This window comes from Pavona decussata, unplaced genomic scaffold (assembly GCF_977016875.1).
Source record: "Pavona decussata unplaced genomic scaffold, jaPavDecu1.1 SCAFFOLD_156, whole genome shotgun sequence".
NCBI lineage: Eukaryota > Metazoa > Cnidaria > Anthozoa > Scleractinia > Agariciidae > Pavona > Pavona decussata.
Genome location: NW_028145568.1, coordinates 4,387,514 through 4,407,427, shown reverse-complemented (window position 1 = coordinate 4,407,427; position 19,914 = coordinate 4,387,514). Strand labels below are relative to the sequence as shown.

Sequence of the window (19,914 nt, the reverse complement as noted above, 5' to 3'; positions counted from 1 at the left end):
GATCGACCCACGAAATCCAGCCGAGGAGGTCGATGATTTGAGAGGTGTTAGCGTGGTGGGGTCTACCTCCAGCTTCTGTAACACTGCTTGCACAGCACCTTGGGAGGACGTTGGTAAACAGCGGCTCTACGTCGAACGACACCATGAACTCATGGTCCTGAGTTCTCTCATTACTGATGATGGATAGAAAGTGAGCTGACTATGTCAACGTGAAGTCCAGGAAGATAAATTGCTAGCCAGGAAAACTGACAAATAATAAGCTAAGGTGTTGAAGCACGGCACAATAGGCCTAAAGGATACGATGGCCTTGTGCATCTTAAGTAAACCATAGATTCATGGTGGTCTTATTAGCCTCTCACAAGTGGTCGTTCCGCTTTAAAGTGAGCAGCTTTTCCGTTAGCTTCCGAGTCAGGCGGTCTTTGGGATATTTCTTTAGGAGCTGATATACCGCCCGTGTACCTCAGTTAGCACTGACATCTTGGAACGGGTATGCGTCAGTGCTCAGGCTCTGTGGACATCTCGCATGTCCTTCGTGATACTAGGCTTGGGTGGCTCACGCTGTTGAAGACGGTTGTTGACAGCTGTTGTCACTGTGTCTGCTTATTCAGCGTCGAGGGGTCTTACTACTGACTCAATTCTGGCGGTTATCTCAGTAATTGGGCGGGAATGGTCGTGGAGTCATAGCAAAGTTCAATTCTTTCTTCAGGGGGGATAACTCGGCATCGCTAAGGGACCTGGAAGATTAATTAACGACCAGTTGGTTTTGTCAAGATGAGATGTTCTAACTGATTAAACAGAGGACTATTTTTCGCGCAGAAGTTTCTCAAACTTGTGCGGATGTCGGCCTAAGTGGGTTTTGGGATTTGAACTTGTCGCGTAACTGTGTTGCGTCTTCCACCGAGAGAGCAGATGTTGTGCTCTGTTTCGTGGACTCTGCTTCTGCCTTCTCCTTTAGCTCTCCGCGTCAATCGAACAAGGACATTGGCAATGACATTGCAGTGACAATGACAACGACAATGACAATTTAAGAAGAACGACGACAACAACACCAACAACAGCCGAACAGTGATAATGATAATAGGTATTATTCAATATAAACACCAGGTCACTCAGTACAACAACAAAATGGAATAAAATAATCTTAATTTTTTTTTTTAGGAGCGTTGCTGTTTACATAGTAAAACGTAAGAATTTTCAATTTGGGTCAACCTTGTAATCTAATCCGGGACCTCCAGTTTACAAGTTCGGCGCCTTAGCCACTTCGCCACGCCGTCTTCTCGCCATCCAACCTAAGATGGGAGGCGAGTCCATCGAAAGTTTAAACTGTCCTTTGGATAATTGCCGGGTGTACCTTATTTTTTCAATTAATAGTCATCATTGAAAAATATTATGTGCTTGATGTAGCCGGCAGAAATGTCGCCTTGCATTGGTTTTACGGTGAACGACTCGATCGTGTGCGAGTCTAAACACAACGTTGTTGTTTCGCGAGGTTCAGTCAGTAAGTTTTGTTTTTCTTCGCCCAAGGACATTTTTGAGTCTAAACAAGTGACAAGCTCTCGCGTAGTTGTGAACATCATAAGAGAAGAGAAATAACGCTTCAGCGTCGCATGATCTAATTATAAACACACGTTGAATGTGATATAAAAATTATATTCGGTGGAATCCTTTAAATTAAAGATATCAGTGCTGTTAACAATGTCGTCGATACTGACTCTCACCTCAAAAGGTTGCTGAAAATTAAATCAATCCTTCCTTGTAAAAAAGGTAATCGTTATATATTTCATAGCCATGGATATCCACTAGGAGACAGATTAAAAAAAAAATTGTATATTTCCATAGGATGTTCAAACTACAGAGTTCTGAGTGACTTTGATCGTGGGCAGGGCTTTCCTCTTGCTGCAGTAGTTAAATGTGACAGGTCTATACGAACGGCCTGGTACAGATTCAAAGGTGCAGCAGGGACGCAGATGCCTACTCAGTGTGTTGCAAAGAATCACTGTGGTACGCGTGCGCCTGGATGGCTCCAGGATGGACATCCGACAGTGGCTGAAGGAGTTGTGCAGCGGACAGTGTGCTTTCATTGGAACCGTGACTGCTGTCATTGGCCCCATTTGATTCGGGTTCAAAACTGCAGTACGTTCTTCGTGTACGAGTTAACGTCACCCGGCGTCCATTGCGTACGTTACTGTGGCGACAATGAGTTTGGTATGATGTTAAATAAAGATAGATAACTTGTGCTTTGGAGACCCCGAGAGTCCTCTTAGACTTACTGATCAATTCAATTTGATTGAACTAAGCCATTACAACTTCTAACCTTTTAACTTTTAAAGAACGTCAATGTCCGATATCACCTTCAAAACACTGAAAAATCACTTTCTGTAAGTTCTTGTGACGTCCTGCCCAGATTAAGCTGAAGAGTAAGCATATAAGTATACCTCGCTACCCCCTCGTAGAAAAGTGAAAATATGTCCAAGTCTGGACAGAACAAGTTGAGTCGCTTCCTTGAAAATCGATTTGTTTTAACGTACTTTTTGACTTAAGTACCACACGTTATTTTCAACACTAACACTGCTAACAATATTAATATTACTTAGAAAAACTATATTTCTTGCAATAATGTAACACTACTTACAAGATCGTAACATTAGTTACAATACTACCTTTACTTATGATACTAACATAGGTTACAATACTAACATTACTTACTAACCAACTAACTAACTAACTAACTAACTAACTAACTAACTAACTAACTAACTAGCTGACTAACTAACTAGCTGACTAACTAACTAACTAACTAACTAACTAACTAACTAACTAACTAACTAACTAACTAACAATACTACACATTAAGTATCATCGTAATATTATTTACAATTATAGTGATATTTCTTATGATACTAACGAGACTAATTATTTACTTGCAGTACTGTTTTAACAAAGTTGATTGAAAGTCGATTTAATTACCCTACTGCAAAAGCCTCTCCACGTTTGCAATATACAAAGCAGAGATACTGCCTTTTCCCGATTGTTTAATTATCACTGATAACTTCATAACTAATATATTTTTAAAATCTTTACATGCAATATTGTACTTTTTTTCAGTATCAACCCGGAATACAACTGTAGGTGAGAATAAATAACACTATTCCTTTAGCGACTTCAGCAAGACTTGTGTAATCCTAAACTCTCGTGTTATTTTCTTCAGCGATTCAGCCTTACTGTTATTGAGTATGATGGTACTTCTCTTCACCCTCGTTTATACTCATAGATATCCTGTGTAGTTTCACGGACATGATTGCCAAGGAAGTCCAATGTTCAGTATAGCATTGGTACATCAATCTCAAAGCCCTTTTTCTAAAGTTCAAAAAACGTCTTTGGAATGGTTTGTGTGCAGTTAATCCTTGGGATGGCCAAGTCAAACGTTCCATTTCTTGCACAAACTTAACCTGAGGTCATGTGTAGAAAAAAAGCATTGTCTTGAACATTTATAACCACACAGTTGTGTTTTTGGCATTCAATCTTCGAGAAGTATTAGCTTATTCAAGTTTAGTGTACATCAGGCAACCAATTGTTCGTTTCTGTGAATATCTTCTCTAAAGTTTTAAATCGCGTGCGCCTTAAAAATTGGCATGAATGATGTGGAAACAACCCGGAGAAAAACTAGCGTTTTCTTTGGTGTTTTTGTCTACTTAATCCTTAGTAATACGTTTTGAAGGAAGCAAATATGTCGTTAAGCGAGCGATAAACTGCCAGCTAGGCCTAAAGCATTTTTGTGAATTTGATTTTTGTTTTAGTGTCAACAACGAACCCTGAAACAACCCCACCAGACGCACGAGGTAAACTGTTTTTTTTTTAAACAGATTTGTAACCATTATGTCAATAACCGGCCCGAAGGAATGCACAGGATTAGCATGCCGTGCCCGAGACCTTGCGTAGTCGGAAGGTCATTACCAGGGACAAGGTATTCTAGCTATACGGATCGGCTTAGGATGGTACTAGTATGGCGTGTTAATTCTAACTCAAAAGGAAATCTTGCATAATTAGAAAGGATGTACATGGGCATTAAATGGAGTTGCATGGAACTCTTTGTGGCACGAGCATAATTTTAAACCTTTTTTATCGCAACGCAAACTGCAGCACGTTCTTGGTGTACGATTTGTTGTCATAGCAGCGCCCACTGTGCACGTTACGGTGGCGTCAGTGACTCTGGTATTATGTTAAAAATATTACCTAACTTGTGCTTTTGAGACATCGAAAGTCTTCGCAGACCTACTGATGAATTCAAGTTGATTGAACTAAGGCATTCTTACTTTCTAACTTGTTAATTTTTAATACCTACAACAAGATAAAGAACGTCAAGGTTCCACATCGCCTTCAAAACAAAAAACACTGTCGTTAATTTCAAGTGAAGTCCTATCCAGATTAAGCTGAATAGTAAGGATATAAGTATACCTCACCAACCCCTCGTAAAAAAGTGAAAATATTTTCAAATTTGGAGAGAAAAAGTTTAGGCTGTTCCTTGAAGATCGATTTGCCCAACTCCAAAAGCCTCTCCATGTTTGCGTCATGATATGCAACACATAGCAGAGATACGTTAATTTCCAACTTTAACTAAAACCAAAGAAGTCGACCTTTCCCGATTGCTTATTATAATTATTACTGATTACTTCATAATTACTTCATAACTATATATTAAAATCTTTACATGCAATACTGACTTTTTTTCAGTACCAAACCAGACAACAACTTTAGATGAGAATAAATAAGTATTTCCTAACTATTAATAAGTACTTCAATACACTATGTTTTTTAAAATCTTTACATGTAATGTTGTACTTTTTTTTCAGTGGCAACCCGGAAAACAACTTTAGGTGAGAGTAAATAAGTATTTGATAACTCAGTAATAAGTACTTTAATACACTATATTTTTAAAATATTTACATCCAATATTGTACTTTTTTTTCAGCATCAACCCGGACAACAACTTTAGGTGAGAATAGATAAGTATTCCTATAGGGTGTTTTCGTCTTTTTGAACTCATTGGCAGATAGACTGCTGCAGTTTGCTGACTCACTCACAAATTAAAATAATTATTTTAAAATTGTAGGAAAATGGTAGATAGCATGTTAGACCATGTTTTTCCAAAAAGGTATGCCCGCCCTTAGTGCTTTTTATGCAGGCAATAACAGGTACTCAAAAGAGAAAAAGTAGCTTCTGTTGGTAGAAGTACATTTTTAGTTTTTGAAGAGACGAAATATCATATCGTTAAGAGAGTGATAAACTGCCAGCTAGGCCCAAATCACTTTTTGCATTTTTTTTTTATTTTAGTACCAACAATGGAACCTGAAACAACCCTACCAGACGTCCGAGGTGAGGTCGTTTTTTTAGAAACAGACTTGTAATCATTATTTCAATAACTGGCTCGAAGATATGAATATGATAAGTCTGCCGTACCCGAGGTCTTGAGTAGGCCGAGCTAAGAGCACAATATTCTAGCAATACCTATCGGCTTAGGCCGTTACTAAATATCATATTTAATTTGCCTTACCGGCATACTAAAACAAATCTTACATAATCAGAAAGGATGTATATGGGCGGTAAATGGAGGTGCATTGAACTCTGTATGTCACGCGCATAATTTCCAAACTGTTTTTGCGGCAATGCTAGCAAATTCACTTACGAAATTGCTACTGCAGTCGAACCTCTTTATTACGGACACCTAGGGGACAGGGATAAGTGTCCATATTATAGAGGTGTCCCATGATTTTAGAGAGGTAGGCTTTATATGGATTTCGGTCTCTCAGGGACCAAGTAAACTGTCCGTAATAGAGAGGTGTCCGTATTAAAGAGGTGTCCGTAAGGGGAGGTTCCACTGTATTTTTATCAATAAAGGGTAGAATTAAATTTAGCAATTTAGTGTTGGTTTATTTGTCCTCTTGTAAATCGGTTAAATTAATTGTAGATGAGTCCTTGTACGAATTTTTTCGTTTTTCAGTCCCCTAGTGTTAACTGCATTTCTCCTGCAAAGGGAAGCAGTAAAGCTCGCAGTGCTTATTGCAAGGTATTTTCTCTCCAGGTACACAAAGCTTGAAAATAAATGCGTCCAAGCTAATAGTGAACGTAGGAAGCAGAACTGAAATAACCTGTTCTGTGATTGGCTGGCCTGTTCATCGGAATATCACGTGGTTTAAAGAAGGTAAAGTGATTAGTCAAAGCCGCCACACAAAAGTCGAGACTAGTGGACACCATTCACTTTTGACCATGAGAGATGTGAAGGCGAACGACGGGGGAGAATACCGCTGCCAGGCAAGGTAGGTCATGTTATTAGACTAGCATTCACGAAACTCTTTTACAAATATACAATCAAAATTAATTATCATTTTTCTTTTTCCTTCGTGCCTCCGTCCTTCCCTTTCTACTTGCCTGTCTGCCTTCATCCCCTCCTCCCCCCATTTCCTTCCTTCCTCTCTCTCTTTCCCCCACCTTCTTTCCTTCCTTCGTTTCTTCCTGTCTGCCTCACTAGTAGATAGATAAAGAGAAACTTGGGACATTCTCAAACTACCCTCAGTTAAGCATAAAAAAAATCACAATCCCACCCAAAATCAAAATACTTTCTTACACTAAAAAAATCAGCATAAAAAATCCAAAAAAATAAAAATAAAATAAAAAATCCGACCACTTTTTTCAAAAAAAGTGGTCCAAATCAAGTCTCCCTTGATTTTGCGTAAAAAATTCTGGTAAATGCAAAATTCAAAAAAAAAAATTCCAAAAAAAATTTCAAATAAAATGCAAAATTCAGAAAGGCAAAGAAAATCAAGAAAATCTGAAAAACCAATGGGAAAAAAGAGATGGCTTGAATTGGTTCAAATTTGCAGAGAAAACCAAGAAGTTATTGAAATGATAAGAAAAAACTACGAAGATATTCTGACAGTTCAACAAGAGAAAGAACTCGATGAAATACAATATAACAATCCTGAAAAAGTTAAAGAATATTTGGAAAAATTCATGGAAAATTATGGGATAAAAAATTAACTGAAATTTTGATTTTCACAGAATTTCTCCGAAAATCACTCTCTTTTGAAATCATATTTAACATCCTCAATCTCAATTTTTCCATTTTTCACAGCATCAGCAATTCGGCTTGCTGATATTTTCAGTTTTTCCAACGCTTGTTTTCTTGTGTCGAATTCAAGTCTTTTTATTTGGTGACTCAAAAACAAATTTTCTCAATTTTTTTTGTTTTGAAGGAAAACCAAAAGCTATTTTGAGTTCATCGTTTGTGTATGCCATTTTGTTCTGAATTTTTTTTTTTATTTGCCATTTTTAAAAGACTTGCATGAGTTGGATAAACTGTGATTTCATCACTTTTTGAAATTATTTGGTTCAAATAATCCAATGATGAACCATTGAAAGAAATGTCAATAAGATCTTTTCCACTAACAAAAATTTTTAATTCAATTTGTTCTTTTTCCATTTTATATATTTTAAAAAAAAATTTAAAAAAATAAAAATTCAAAAAAAATTAAAAAAAAAAAATTAAAAAAAAAATATATAAAATGGACAGACTGAAAGTTCCAGAATTAAAAGCTGAAGCAAAAAGTCTTGCACTCAGAAGTTACAGTAGATTGAGAAAAGCAGAATTAATTAATGTTATCAATCAAGCTCATGAACGAGAACGCGAAAGAGTCCGAAATCTCACACCTATTTTCGATGAACCAGTTCCAGAAATAAATTCACAAATTATCCAACCAACAAGAGCAGTGAGAAAAAATCCAGAAGAAAGACAAAGAAGAAAAGAGGCAAATGAAGAAACAAAAAGAGAAATCAGAGAACTCGAGGAAATGCTTGGATTGAGAAGGCCAACGCAACCACCACCTCCAAACATCAAAATATCAACACCCGAAGAAATCGAAAAAGAGGAAAAAATCTAAAAATTGAAAGAAATAAATAGAATAAGAGCAAAAATCACAGAAACAGCAACAGCATTGAGTGGTTTTGCAAGGCAATTTAGAATTGAAACAGAAGGAAATTTTGATGAAAGAGAATTTTTGCAATTTGTCAAACCAGATGTTTTGCGAATAATGAGAGAAAATCAGCAAACAAGGGTGAGACTCATTCTCAATTGCTATATGACAAGAACTGATTTGACCAACGGAAATGTTATAACTGCTTATCCATATTTTCATTCTCAAACAATTGAAAATTTGGAAGGGATAAATGAATCAGAAATCATTGACTCTATGATTGAAACAATCGAAGAAAGACTTCAAAATTTTAATAATAAAGGATCAAATTGGGTTCTTGAAAGAGTTCTGTCACTTGACGTTCAAATGACACAATACATTCCCCTAAGAGGGAGATCATATATCCCATTGCCAAAAATTCTAGCAAACAAAAAAGCAATTATCAACATGAAAAATAATGATAATGAATGTTTCAAATGGTGCGTCACCAGGGCACTTTTTCCTGCAGATAAACATCCTGAAAGAATTGACAAAAATCTCAGGGAAAATTCAAAAAGACTCAATTGGAATGGCCTGAAATTCCCAATTGATGTGAAACAAATAACACATTTTGAAAAATCAAATCAAAACATTTCAATCAATGTCTTTGGATTTCAAGAAGTTGTTTATCCTCTTAAAATATTCAAAGCTCCAGAAAGGCAACACCAAATCAATCTTCTTTTGATTGCTGATGAAGAAAAAAAGCACTATTGTCTCATCAAAGACATGAGCAAGCTGTTGTCAAGTCAAATCACAAAACACAATGGATCAATTCATATTTGCTTAAGATGCTTGAATGCTTTTCAAACAAATGAAAAACTCGAAAAACACAAAGAAATTTGTCAAAACAATGAATTCATTGTAATGCCAAATGAAGAAACTTTCATCGAATTCAAAAATCACATTCGCTCACAAAAAATGCCATTTGTCATTTATGCTGATTTTGAGTCTCTTGTTGAACAAATCAGTGGATGTCAACCGAATCCAGAAAAATGTTTCACCAACCAGTTTCAAAAGCACACACCTTGTGGGTTTTGTTATCAAATCAAATGCTCTTTTAACGAAAAGCTTTCAAAAACTGTGGAATATCGAATGAAAAATGAGGAAGAAGATATCTCTCAAATATTTGTTGAAATGATTGAAGATGATATCACAAGGATTCAAAATATTCCACCAAAACCCTTGGTAATGACACAAAATGATTGGGAAGATTTCAATAAATCAACAAAATGTTGGATCTGCCAAGAAGAATTCGAAGAAGATGATAAAAAAGTCAGAGATCACTGTCACTTCACTGGGAAAATTCCGTGGAGCAGCTCACAATTCATGCAATCTCCAATTCAGAAAGCCATGGTTTACTCCAGTAATTTTTCACAATCTTCAAAACTATGATGCTCATCTTTTCATAAAAAATCTTGGAAAAACTGAAGGTGACATCAGGTGCATTCCAAACAACGAGGAAAAATACATTTCATTCACAAAAAAATTATTGTGGGAAGCTGGATTGACAAAGAAGGAAAAGAACATTTGATCCGACATGACATCAGATTCATTGATTCTTTCAAATTTATGGCTTCTTCTCTTGATGCATTGGTCAAGAATCTGGAAAGAGACAAAAAGATTGAAACAAAAAAAAGTCTTTTGAGAGAAAAATTGAAAGAAAGAGGAAAAACTTTGAAAGAAGAAAAACTTTCTGAAGAAGATGATTCCCGAAGGGAATCCGACGCTTCGCGTCGAAAAGAAGAACTCAGTGAAAAACTGAATCTTCTTTCAAAAAAAGGAGTTTATCCATATGACTTTATAGACAACATCAAAAAATTTCAAGAAACAAATCTTCCCCCAAAAGAAAAATTTTATTCAAAACTCAACGATGAACACATCACAGATGAAGATTATCAACATGCACAAAACGTTTGGAAAACTTTCAACTGCAAAAACATGGGAGATTATCACGATCTCTATCTCAAAACAGATGTTCTTCTCCTTGCTGATGTTTTTGAGGAATTCAGAAACGTTTGCCTTGAAAACTATGAACTTGATCCAGCATGGTATTTCACATCACCAGGTCTTGCATGGGATGCAGCTCTCAAGTTAACAAAAGTAAAACTTGAACTTCTCACAGACATTGACATGCTCCAAATGATTGAAAAAGGTACCAGAGGTGGTGTTTCAATGATTTCAAACAGACTCGGAAAAGCAAACAACAAATACATGAAAGATTTCAACCCAGAAAAACCTTCAACATTCATCCCTTATCTTGATGCAAACAACCTTTATGGCTGGGCAATGTGTGAACCTCTTCCTGTCGGTGAATTTTCATGGGTTGATGAAAAAGAATTTAAAAACTGGCAAAATTTTCCTTGCATTCTTGAAGTTGACCTCGATTATCCACAAAAACTTCATGATTTGCACAATGACCTTCCACTTGCTCCTGAAAGAATCATTGTCAACAATGTTGAAAAACTCATTCCAACTCTCAACAACAAAGAAAAATACGTGATTCATCACAGGAATCTCAAACAATATCTTGAAATGGGTTTGAAATTGAAAAAGATTCACAGAATCATCAAATTCAAAGAAGAACCTTGGTTGAAAAGTTATATTGAACTCAACACAAAGCTTAGAGCAAATGGAAAGAATGATTTCGAAAAAGATTTTTTCAAACTCATGAACAATTCTGTTTTCGGAAAAACCATGGAAAACATCAGGAAAAGAGTTGACATCAAATTGGTTAACAACAGATTTTCAGCATTGCGATTAGCTGCAAAACCAAACTTTGAAAGTTGCACAATCTTTGATGAAAATCTGATTGCAATTCACATGAAAAGAGTGAAACTTCTTTTCGACAAACCAATTTATTGTGGAATGGCAATTCTTGACATTTCCAAAACTCTCATCTTCGACTTTCACTTCAATTACATCAAACAGAAATACCAAGAAAAAGCAAAACTGCTTTTCACTGACACTGATTCTCTTTGCTATGAGATCGAAACAGAAGACTTTTTCAAAGACATTTCAAATGATGTTCATGAAAAGTTTGACACATCAAATTTTGAAAAAAACCATCCATCAAACATTCCAACTGGATTAAACAAAAAAGTCATTGGAATGATGAAAGACGAAGCTGGGGGAAAAATCATCGAAGAGTTTGTTGGACTCAGGGCAAAACTTTATTCTGTGAAAATGCATGAAGGAAAGGAAGAAAAAAAGTGCAAAGGAATCAAAAAATCATTCATCAAAAAAACAATCACACATCAAGATTACAAAGATTGCCTCATTTCAGGAAAAAAACAAATGAGATCAATGAATATCATCAGATCACATAAACACGAAATTTTCACAGAAACAGTCAACAAGATTGCTCTTTCTGCAAATGATGACAAGAGAATCATCAGAGAGGATGGAATTCACACGTTTGCACATGGGCATTATAAAATAACAAAATGAATCCAGAAAACATTCGATTCAATGCTTTGATTGTTGGTCCAACAAATTCAGGAAAAACAACTTTTATTGTGAATCTTCTCAAAGAAACATTCAATCAAAAATTTGATTTTATTTTTCTCCTTTGTCCAACATTCATCAACAACAAAACCTGGGATAATTTTGCTGAGAATGACAAAGATTTTTTCATTATAATCCCAGAACATCATCACATCAATCAATGGCTCCAATTAATCTCCTTTGCCTTCGAAGGAACAAACACATTGATCATTCTCGATGATTGCGCTTCATCAAAAGATGTGAAAAAAAGGACAAATGAACTTGTGAAACTTGCTTTTTCTGCAAGACATTCAGGAATCAGCGTTTGGGTTCTCACTCAACAAATGTCAAGCATAGCAAAACCTTTCAGAGAAAACATTGCTTCTTTGATTCTTTTGTTCACTCCATCAGCAAAAGACATGAAAACAGTTTTCGAAGAATTCGCAGGAGATTTGACAAAAGATGAAAAGGAAAAATACATGAAAGAGTTGAAAGAAGTCAAATTTTCTCATCTTGATTTTTCCCTCAGACATCCTTTTGAAATTTCTTTGAACTGAAAAAAATTTCCATTTGATTTAAAATGGAAATCCAAGAACAAGAATCAATAAAAGAAGTTATGTCACTTCTTGAAACTGAACCCCAACCAATTGAAACAGATCACAGAGAAAATCCTGCCATTTTGGCAGCAAGTGGTCAATGCAAGGAAATGATTGGAGTTGAACTCACTCAAGATCAAATCAAAAGACTTTCAAAGAAAGATGTGGAAAAATATTTCAAAAGATACGAAGCTTCTTTGTCTTCGAAAACTTGTGGTGCAATTGTTGAAACATTTTTGCAAGCCAGTGCAAAAGCACTTTACTTTTTTCTTCCTCTTGATGAAAAAAAGTTTTTGAGTGGATTGAAAAATGATTTCATTGTGAACAGAGAACTCAATTTGATTGCTGGAAGTCTTTATTTGAAATACGGAAAATACATGGCTGCTGCGAGTGCAAGTCTTTTGGCAGCAAACAGTTTGAAACTTGAAGAAGAAGTGAAGAGAAGCGAAGAACCTGTGAAAGAACCTGTGAAAGAAATTGAAGAAGAACTTGATAAGAACCTTTGAAAGAACCTGTGAAAGAAATTGAAGAAGAACTTGATAAGAACCTGAGAAATAACTTGAAAAAAAATTCAAAAAAAAAAATTTAAAAAAAAAATTTATTTTTATTTTTAAATAAAATGGAAAGTCTTCAATCATTATCAGCCAGAGTTCTTGCAAAAAATGATTTCAACGAGAATTTTTTCCATAAAAAACTCATGTGTCATTGGGAAACCAGAAATGCAAAAAAAACAAGAAATTTTCGATCAATTCAGTGTTTATGAAAATTTTTGTCTTGAAATTGAAAAAATCCTTGATAACACTTATGAAATTTCCGAAAAATATTATAGTTTTATTAATTCAGCAACAAATGGACAATATAATGATTTGTTTTATGAAATTGAAGAAATTTTAGAACCAAATTATGAAAAAAATTATCAAGATCCTGATGAAATCAGAGAATTTTTAAATGAGTCAATTGAAATTCTTGATTGGATAAGAGAAAACGAAAAATCAATTCAAAAAAAAGTTCAAGAAAAAGAATTAAAGGAAAAAAAAATTGAAGAATAATTTTGAAATTTGAGGAAGTTCACGATGATTATCAAGATTTTGATGAAGATGAATACGACAAAAATATTGCAGCAAAAGAATCTATTGAAATTGAAGAAATTGAAATAATCAAAGATTCATTGGGTGATTATATTGAAAAACATTATTTGGATGGAATTGAAACGATAAAAGAATTTTTGGAAAAAAAATTGTTTTTTATTTGAGTTTTTCCAAAAAACTGATTTCATTTGGAAACCAAATGAAATTAATCTTCAAGATCAAAAAATGACTCGATCTCTTCATTCGTCAAATCATTAATCAAAAATTCATTTACTTTGACTTGCTATGCATAAAGGTTGAGAAGCACACCGTTCTTTGAAAATGATGAAAAACACGCCAGAACACAACCACGCATCTTGATTTCTCTGTTTTCATTGAAACATTTGCTTTGATCCATTCTTTTGTTGAACTCATCAAAAAATGGAGTATTTTTGTTCATCGAAATGCCGATGCCACCAAAACAAGTAACATTTTCTTTGCCAGCCAAACGATGGATCCGATCAAAAATCTCGTAATCGACAGGTTTCAGACGAAGTTGCAGCCTTTGACCATATTTTGTGATGACAAAATCACCCTTAGTTTTTGGAGAAGATCTTTGCCATCGTATTGAATTTTTTCAAAATTGTTGCCTTTGTAACTTGATGGTATCAATTTGAATTTTTCAGGTTCAAGAGTCATATTTTAAATAAAAAAAATAAAAAAAAAATTATTTCATTATTATTTGCATTGATTTTAACAAAAGAAAAAGAGAAACGGAATAACCAAGAAACTTGTGAAAGAAAGGAGTTTTTTTCTCATTTTTAACAAGTTTTTCAATATTCTTAAAGATATCCTTTTTCAACCTCATCTCGTGTTTGAATCTGTCATTGAAGACTTGCATGAATCTTGTCTTTGTTTCTCCCGTTTGGTTTCGAAAGAAATGAAATGTTGACTCATGATTTTCTTGAAGATTGTCTTTTTCAAGATATTGCCGATGTTTTTGTCTGTTTTCTTCTGATTCATTTTTGAAATATTCCAAAAGCACTTCAAGTTCTTCTTTGTTTAATTTTTCCATTTTAAATTAAATGACAAGAAATTGAAAAATCATTTAAAATGGAAACTCAAAAACCTGAAAAAATCAAAGAACCTCAAACAAGTTCTGAAAAGAAAGAAAAACCTGATTCTGAACAAATCACAACAACAACAAAACAAACAGTTCCAAAAAATCCAGGAAGAATTGCGGCTGGAAAAAAACTTGCTGAACACAACAAAAAAGCACGTGAAGCAAAGAAAAAAGCAAAAGAAGTCACTCTAAGCGACACTCAAGAACAAAAAGAAAACCCTATATCAACTGAAAATGAAAGCGAACAAAGAAGCTCATTTTCACTCACTCAAGTGCTTTCTGTTGCCAGCATTATTGTTTCGATTGCTGGATTGTATTACAAGAGGGAAGAATTGAAACATCTTTTCAAAAATAAAAGCAAAGTGGGAAGCGAACGGAGTGAGCGTGAGCGTGAGCGAAGCGAAAAAGCACAAAAAGAGTTGATTGATCATATGGTAGAAGATGAGAGGAAAAATATTGAAAGAAAAAAATCTCCAAAATTAAAACAAATGGATTAATTTGTTTTCTGAAATAAAATGTCAGACAATAAACTCGTGAAAACAATGACTGATGCTGCAACAATCACTGGATTGGCTGCAGGATTTGGATGGCTTGCTAAGAAAGTAATCAAAGAACCAATGACTTCTGATCCTTCCTCAAATCTCATGAATTATGTGAAATTCACTGTCATCATTGCTGCCTCATTAGCAACAAAAGATTATCTTGAAAAACAAAAAATATTGCCAAGTTAAAATGGCAAGCATCGCAATCATGATTGGAGGAGCAATAATCAATGCAACCGCCTTTGTTGGCGGATCTTATCTCGCAAAATTTCTCTCTGGAGATTCAGAATCTGCCTCACTTGAGGAAAAAAAGAGACAACCTGGCAGTTGAAAAATATCAAAAAGAACTCGAAAAATACGAAGAAAATCGAGCAAAACTGAATGATTGGATTCAAACAAATGACAGAATAAAAGATGAAGCAAAACAAAATTTCGCAAACACTGACTTTGCTTTAAAACTTTATAACAAGGTTCATCAACAAAAAATTGATCATCTCAAAGAACCTCAATTTTCAGACTTTTACCAACCAAGCGAATCTCAAAAGCAGGGAGAGTTGATCTTTGTTGGAACATCAGCTTTGGCTATTGGATTTGCAGCAAGTCATTTCCTTTAAAAATGTCAAACAAAAAATTGTCAAAAATTTATTATTCCCCAAAAGGATATTGGAAAGGCTTTCAAGCAGCGAAAAAACTTTCTCAAGAAGCCAATGTTTCTGAAGATGAAGCGAAACTTTGGTTGATGCAACAAGCAATTTGGCAAATCTATCTGCTTGTTCCAAAAAACATCCAAAGACCAACATTTGATGTTGAATTTCCCAATGCAGTTCATCAAGCTGATCTTCTCTTTCTTCCTCATGACAAACTCCCAAGAGGGAGAAAGATTTTCAAATATGCTCTCGCAGTTGTTGATGTTGCAAGCAGATTCAAAGCCGCTGAACCTCTCACTTCAAAAGATTCATCTGAAGTTTCAAAGGTTTTTCAGAAAATTTACAAAGGACCTTTGAAATGGCCAAAAATTCTTCAAGTTGATCCAGGAAGAGAATTCATGGGTGATGTCACAAAGGAAATGACGAAACATGAAACAAGAATCAGAAGAGGAAATCCAAATGTTCACCGTGATCAAGGAATTGTTGAGAGATTCAATCGAACTTTGGGTGAAAGACTTTTCAGTTTTCAATATTCCCAAGAAATGAACTTTACATCTGGTGAAAGATCCACGGAATGGGTGAAAAGACTTCCAGAAGTTGTGAAAGCATTGAACAATGAAACAACTTGATTGACAGGAAAGAAACCAATTGAGGCAATCAAAGAGAATGTGGTTGATTCAAAGAAACCAAATTATTCAAGACCTGTTGGAAAAAATGAAAAGAGACTCGATTCTTCAGTGAATGTGAGGTTTCTTTTTGCTCCTGGTGAACTTGAAGGAGGTCAAAGAAGAGCAACTGATCCGAATTGGTCTCTGAAAGTTTTTTCAATTGACAGGGCAATTGTGAATGAGAAAGAACCGGTTCTTTATTATCTGAAAGATGGACCAAAAAGAGGATTCGTCAGAGAGGAGTTGATGATTGTTCCTCCTGGAACTGAATTGCCTCCGGTTTGAAATTTCTTTTTGATCGATCAAAAAGAAATTAATATGTCACACTCTCAAGCTCAAGCTCAAAATGTTGAATTGCGCATCTGCCAAGATGAAGATGTGGCATTTGACATTTCCTGAACCACTTGCTGTTCTTTTGATTGACAAATAAACACCATCTTTTGTGTTCACCAATCTCATTCCACTTCCATGAAGATCATTGTCTTTTATGCTCCTGAGATCGATGAACAATCCAAACTTGTCTCCAGCAAAGAATTCAGTTGCGTTCATTGAGGAGTTTTCCTTTCCAAATCTTCTGAAAACTTCATCAAACATGTCTCTCGTTTTCATGCCTTGACTGAAAATCTTGTTTGGAACTCCGTTGACGTCAACTTTTACCTCTTTGGTGTCAGGATTGAATGTTTTTTCCGAGTCTCTTGCTCCAGCTGCGTAAGGTTCGAAGAAAAGGAGGAGGATTCCCTTCATTGATCTTCTCGGAACATTGATTGACTCGTTGATAATTGAGTCTGTTCCCTTTGCAAATGTGATTGTTTTGTGATGAGTGACATGCTCAAACATGAAACGATCTCCGTTGAGAAGATTTGAATTGACTTCATCTGAAAGCTTTTTGCTTTGAATAACCTCATATTCTAGCTGAATGTTTGTCAATTCATATGCAAGTTTTGTTGTGTCAGATTCCTTCACAACACCGCTTGCAGGGGCAAGGGTCAATTCAAAAACCAGTTCATCAGACAAGGTTCTTGGATAAAAACTCCATGATCTTTCAAAATTTCATGATCGAGTCTGATTCTGTATTTGCTTTTGAAGATATCATTGAGCTTGTTTTCCTTCACGACTGAAGAAGTTGGTTTGTCTCCAGCATTGGATCTGATTTTTGAGAGAGCCTCAGATTGAATTCCCTCACTCAACATGTTTTCTCTCTCATGTTTTGTCAAAAAGAGATCTTCCCATAGCTTGAAAAGATCCCAACCGTCTGTGTCAACAAGAATTTCTCCAGCAAACTTGATTTTCAATCTGGAAACCAATGCTCTTGAAACATTGTTTACCAGAAAATTATTTGCATGACCACTCACAAGCAAATCAAAAATCAACGCGAGTGAATCTGGAACCAAGACTGTTCCCTCATGAAGCTTTGGGACTGGAATCCTGAGTGTTTCACCGGGCGAAGCCTTGTTTGGGTTGAATATGACTCTGTGAACAGTTCTGTCTGCCTTGAGTGCGTTTGATGTTTTTTTCTCAAAATTCGGATTGATTTTTTCACTGACTTCCATTTTAATATATTATTTTTAAAATGGCAGAATACATTCCTTTAGAAGATCTTGATCCGGATGAAGAAGATAAAAATGAAGATAAAGATGATGATGATGATGATGATGAAGATTCTGATCAAGAAATAAACAATCCCAGTGAAAGTACTCCAAAGACAACAATGAACAGAGATTATGGAAAAGAAGGAGCAAGACCAAAAACTGCAGAAACATCTTTCATTGAAGGTAAAACTCAAGGTCGAAAAACTTGGGGAAACTCGCAATCCCTCACAAAAGATGCATGGGATGATCTCAGTATATTATACCCAAATGCAGAAGATGATAAACTTGAAGCTTCGTTTTTCAAAGATAAGATAGAAGTCAGGATGAAAAAAAGTGGGAAAAAATTCTACCCATTAATGACCAAAGAGCAAACAACAGGAAAAGAAAGATTAAACCGACAATTGCCAAAAGAAATATTATCTGCTTTGGGAACTGATGCTGAATCTTTGATCGCTAAAGATAATTCTGAAATAAGAGAAAACCGGCAGAGACTGAGAGAAGCAGAAAAACAATTGAAACAAGCAGAAACGAATGCTGAAGAACTCCACAAAAATGCTCAAGAAATCAGAGATTATAGAAACAAACTCGAAAAAACGCAAGCAAAAATTGATGCACCGGAAGAAGAACATGGTTCGAGTCTTGAAAATCAAACAGAATTGCAAAGACTGAAGCAAATGAAAAAGAATTTGCAAAAAGATTTTGAAAATGCAGAAAAAGAAAATGTGGATTTGCAGAAACAAGTGAAAGCGAAAGAAAAAGAAGAAGCAAAGGTTGACAAACTCAAATCTGATCTTGCAAAAAAACAAAAAGAAAGAAATACTCTTGAAGAAAGACTCAACACAACAAAAACCATTGATGAACTGAATGAAAGAGAGGCTGAACTAAAAAAACAAATTGAAAATGACAAAGTAATCCTAGAAGATGAAAACACTTCTTCCCAACTGAGAGCAGAAGTTGAGGCAAGAGTTGCAGAAAATGAAGAGGAGCTTGCCAGGCTGGGAACACAAATTGAAGAAATAGAAAGAGAAAGGCCTCTTCGAGAGAAAATCAAAAACATTTTCAAGAAATATGGATTCACAGTTTTTGCTGTTTTCCTTTCTGTTGGCACAACAATCGGTGTGATTGTGAATGCGCTCTCAAAAGGACTCAAATCTGTTGCCAAAGGAGTTGGAAATGCTTTGAAAGATCTTGGAAAAAAGCTTGGTCAACTTCTTCCTGGATTGATTGGTTCAATCGTCAGTTTCATCTTCAAAACTGCAGGACAAGTTGTTGGATTCCTTGGAAAAAACGCTTGGCTGTTGATTCTTGCTGTTGCAGTTTTCATGGTTGAAAAGATTCAAAAGAAAGCGAGCGGAGCGAGCGCGCGATAGCGAGTTAAAAATTGAGTTTAATCCATTGGATTGGACTCAACGAAAAATCCGATAAATGGCAAATGCTCCGAGTGATGCTGCAATGATGACGCCAGATTTGAAAGTTTCGTGACGCGAAGCGTCGACTCCTACGGAGTCTTGATTTGATTCTTCTTTTTCTTGGCTGTCACTCGCTTCCTGAGGTTTTTTCGTGACTGGTTGTGAATCCAAAGACGGTGGTTTTGTTTTTTGGCTTTCATTTTGTTACTCTTGTGGATTTGAAGGATGTGAAGTGGGTCTGTTGTTTTTTGATTGTCCTCCATCCATATTACTGGTTCCAACTTTTTTTAAGTCAACATTGACATCAGAGTTGACTCCGAGTTTCATGTTTCCAGTTGCTTTTTTCAGATTGTTGTTGTATCCAACTGTGCTTTGAGTGTTAAGAACAAGATTTGAAGGCATCAACCATGTTCCTGGTGAGATTGCAAGATCAAGCCTGACTTTTGCCTCATCAATCGCAAGTTGAAATCTTTGGATGCTTTTTGACAAGTCAGGCAGTCTAATTGCTTCTTCCATCATGATGAGGAATTCTCTTTGGACTTCCTTTGAACTTCCAAATTCACCCAGAATTGATGATCTGGCGTTGACTTGTGCTCCAAGAATGCAATAAACAAATGCTTCAATTGATTGATTTAGTCTTGCCATTCCTGCTTGAGAAAGTCCATTGAGAGGTCCGTTTGACATAAAAAATTCAAACTGTTTGTCAGCTCCTTGATCATTTCTGATGAAATCAATTCTGTTTCCTTTTGCGTCAGTTCCGCCTTCATCGGTGAATCTTTGACTT

The 19,914-nt window shown here is 35.5% G+C and overlaps 1 protein-coding gene across 4 annotated transcripts in view; it reads left to right on the top strand.

Moving 5' to 3' along the window:
• LOC146465427 (uncharacterized) overlaps nucleotides 1-19,914 on the top strand; it is a 44,507-nt gene that overhangs the window by 6,533 nt on the left and 18,060 nt on the right. For 3 of the 4 annotated variants that reach the window (XM_085128753.1, XM_085128751.1, XM_085128750.1), the window contains exons 2-8: nucleotides 1,840-2,205; nucleotides 3,106-3,129; nucleotides 3,798-3,839; nucleotides 4,851-4,874; nucleotides 4,970-4,993; nucleotides 5,332-5,373; nucleotides 6,080-6,314. In XM_085128753.1, the coding sequence (XP_084984879.1) occupies nucleotides 1,840-2,205; nucleotides 3,106-3,129; nucleotides 3,798-3,839; nucleotides 4,851-4,874; nucleotides 4,970-4,993; nucleotides 5,332-5,373; nucleotides 6,080-6,314 (757 nt within the window). The remainder of the gene's footprint in view (nucleotides 1-1,839; nucleotides 2,206-3,105; nucleotides 3,130-3,797; nucleotides 3,840-4,850; nucleotides 4,875-4,969; nucleotides 4,994-5,331; nucleotides 5,374-6,079; nucleotides 6,315-19,914) is intronic. The other variant, XM_085128752.1, reaches the window with a different exon arrangement.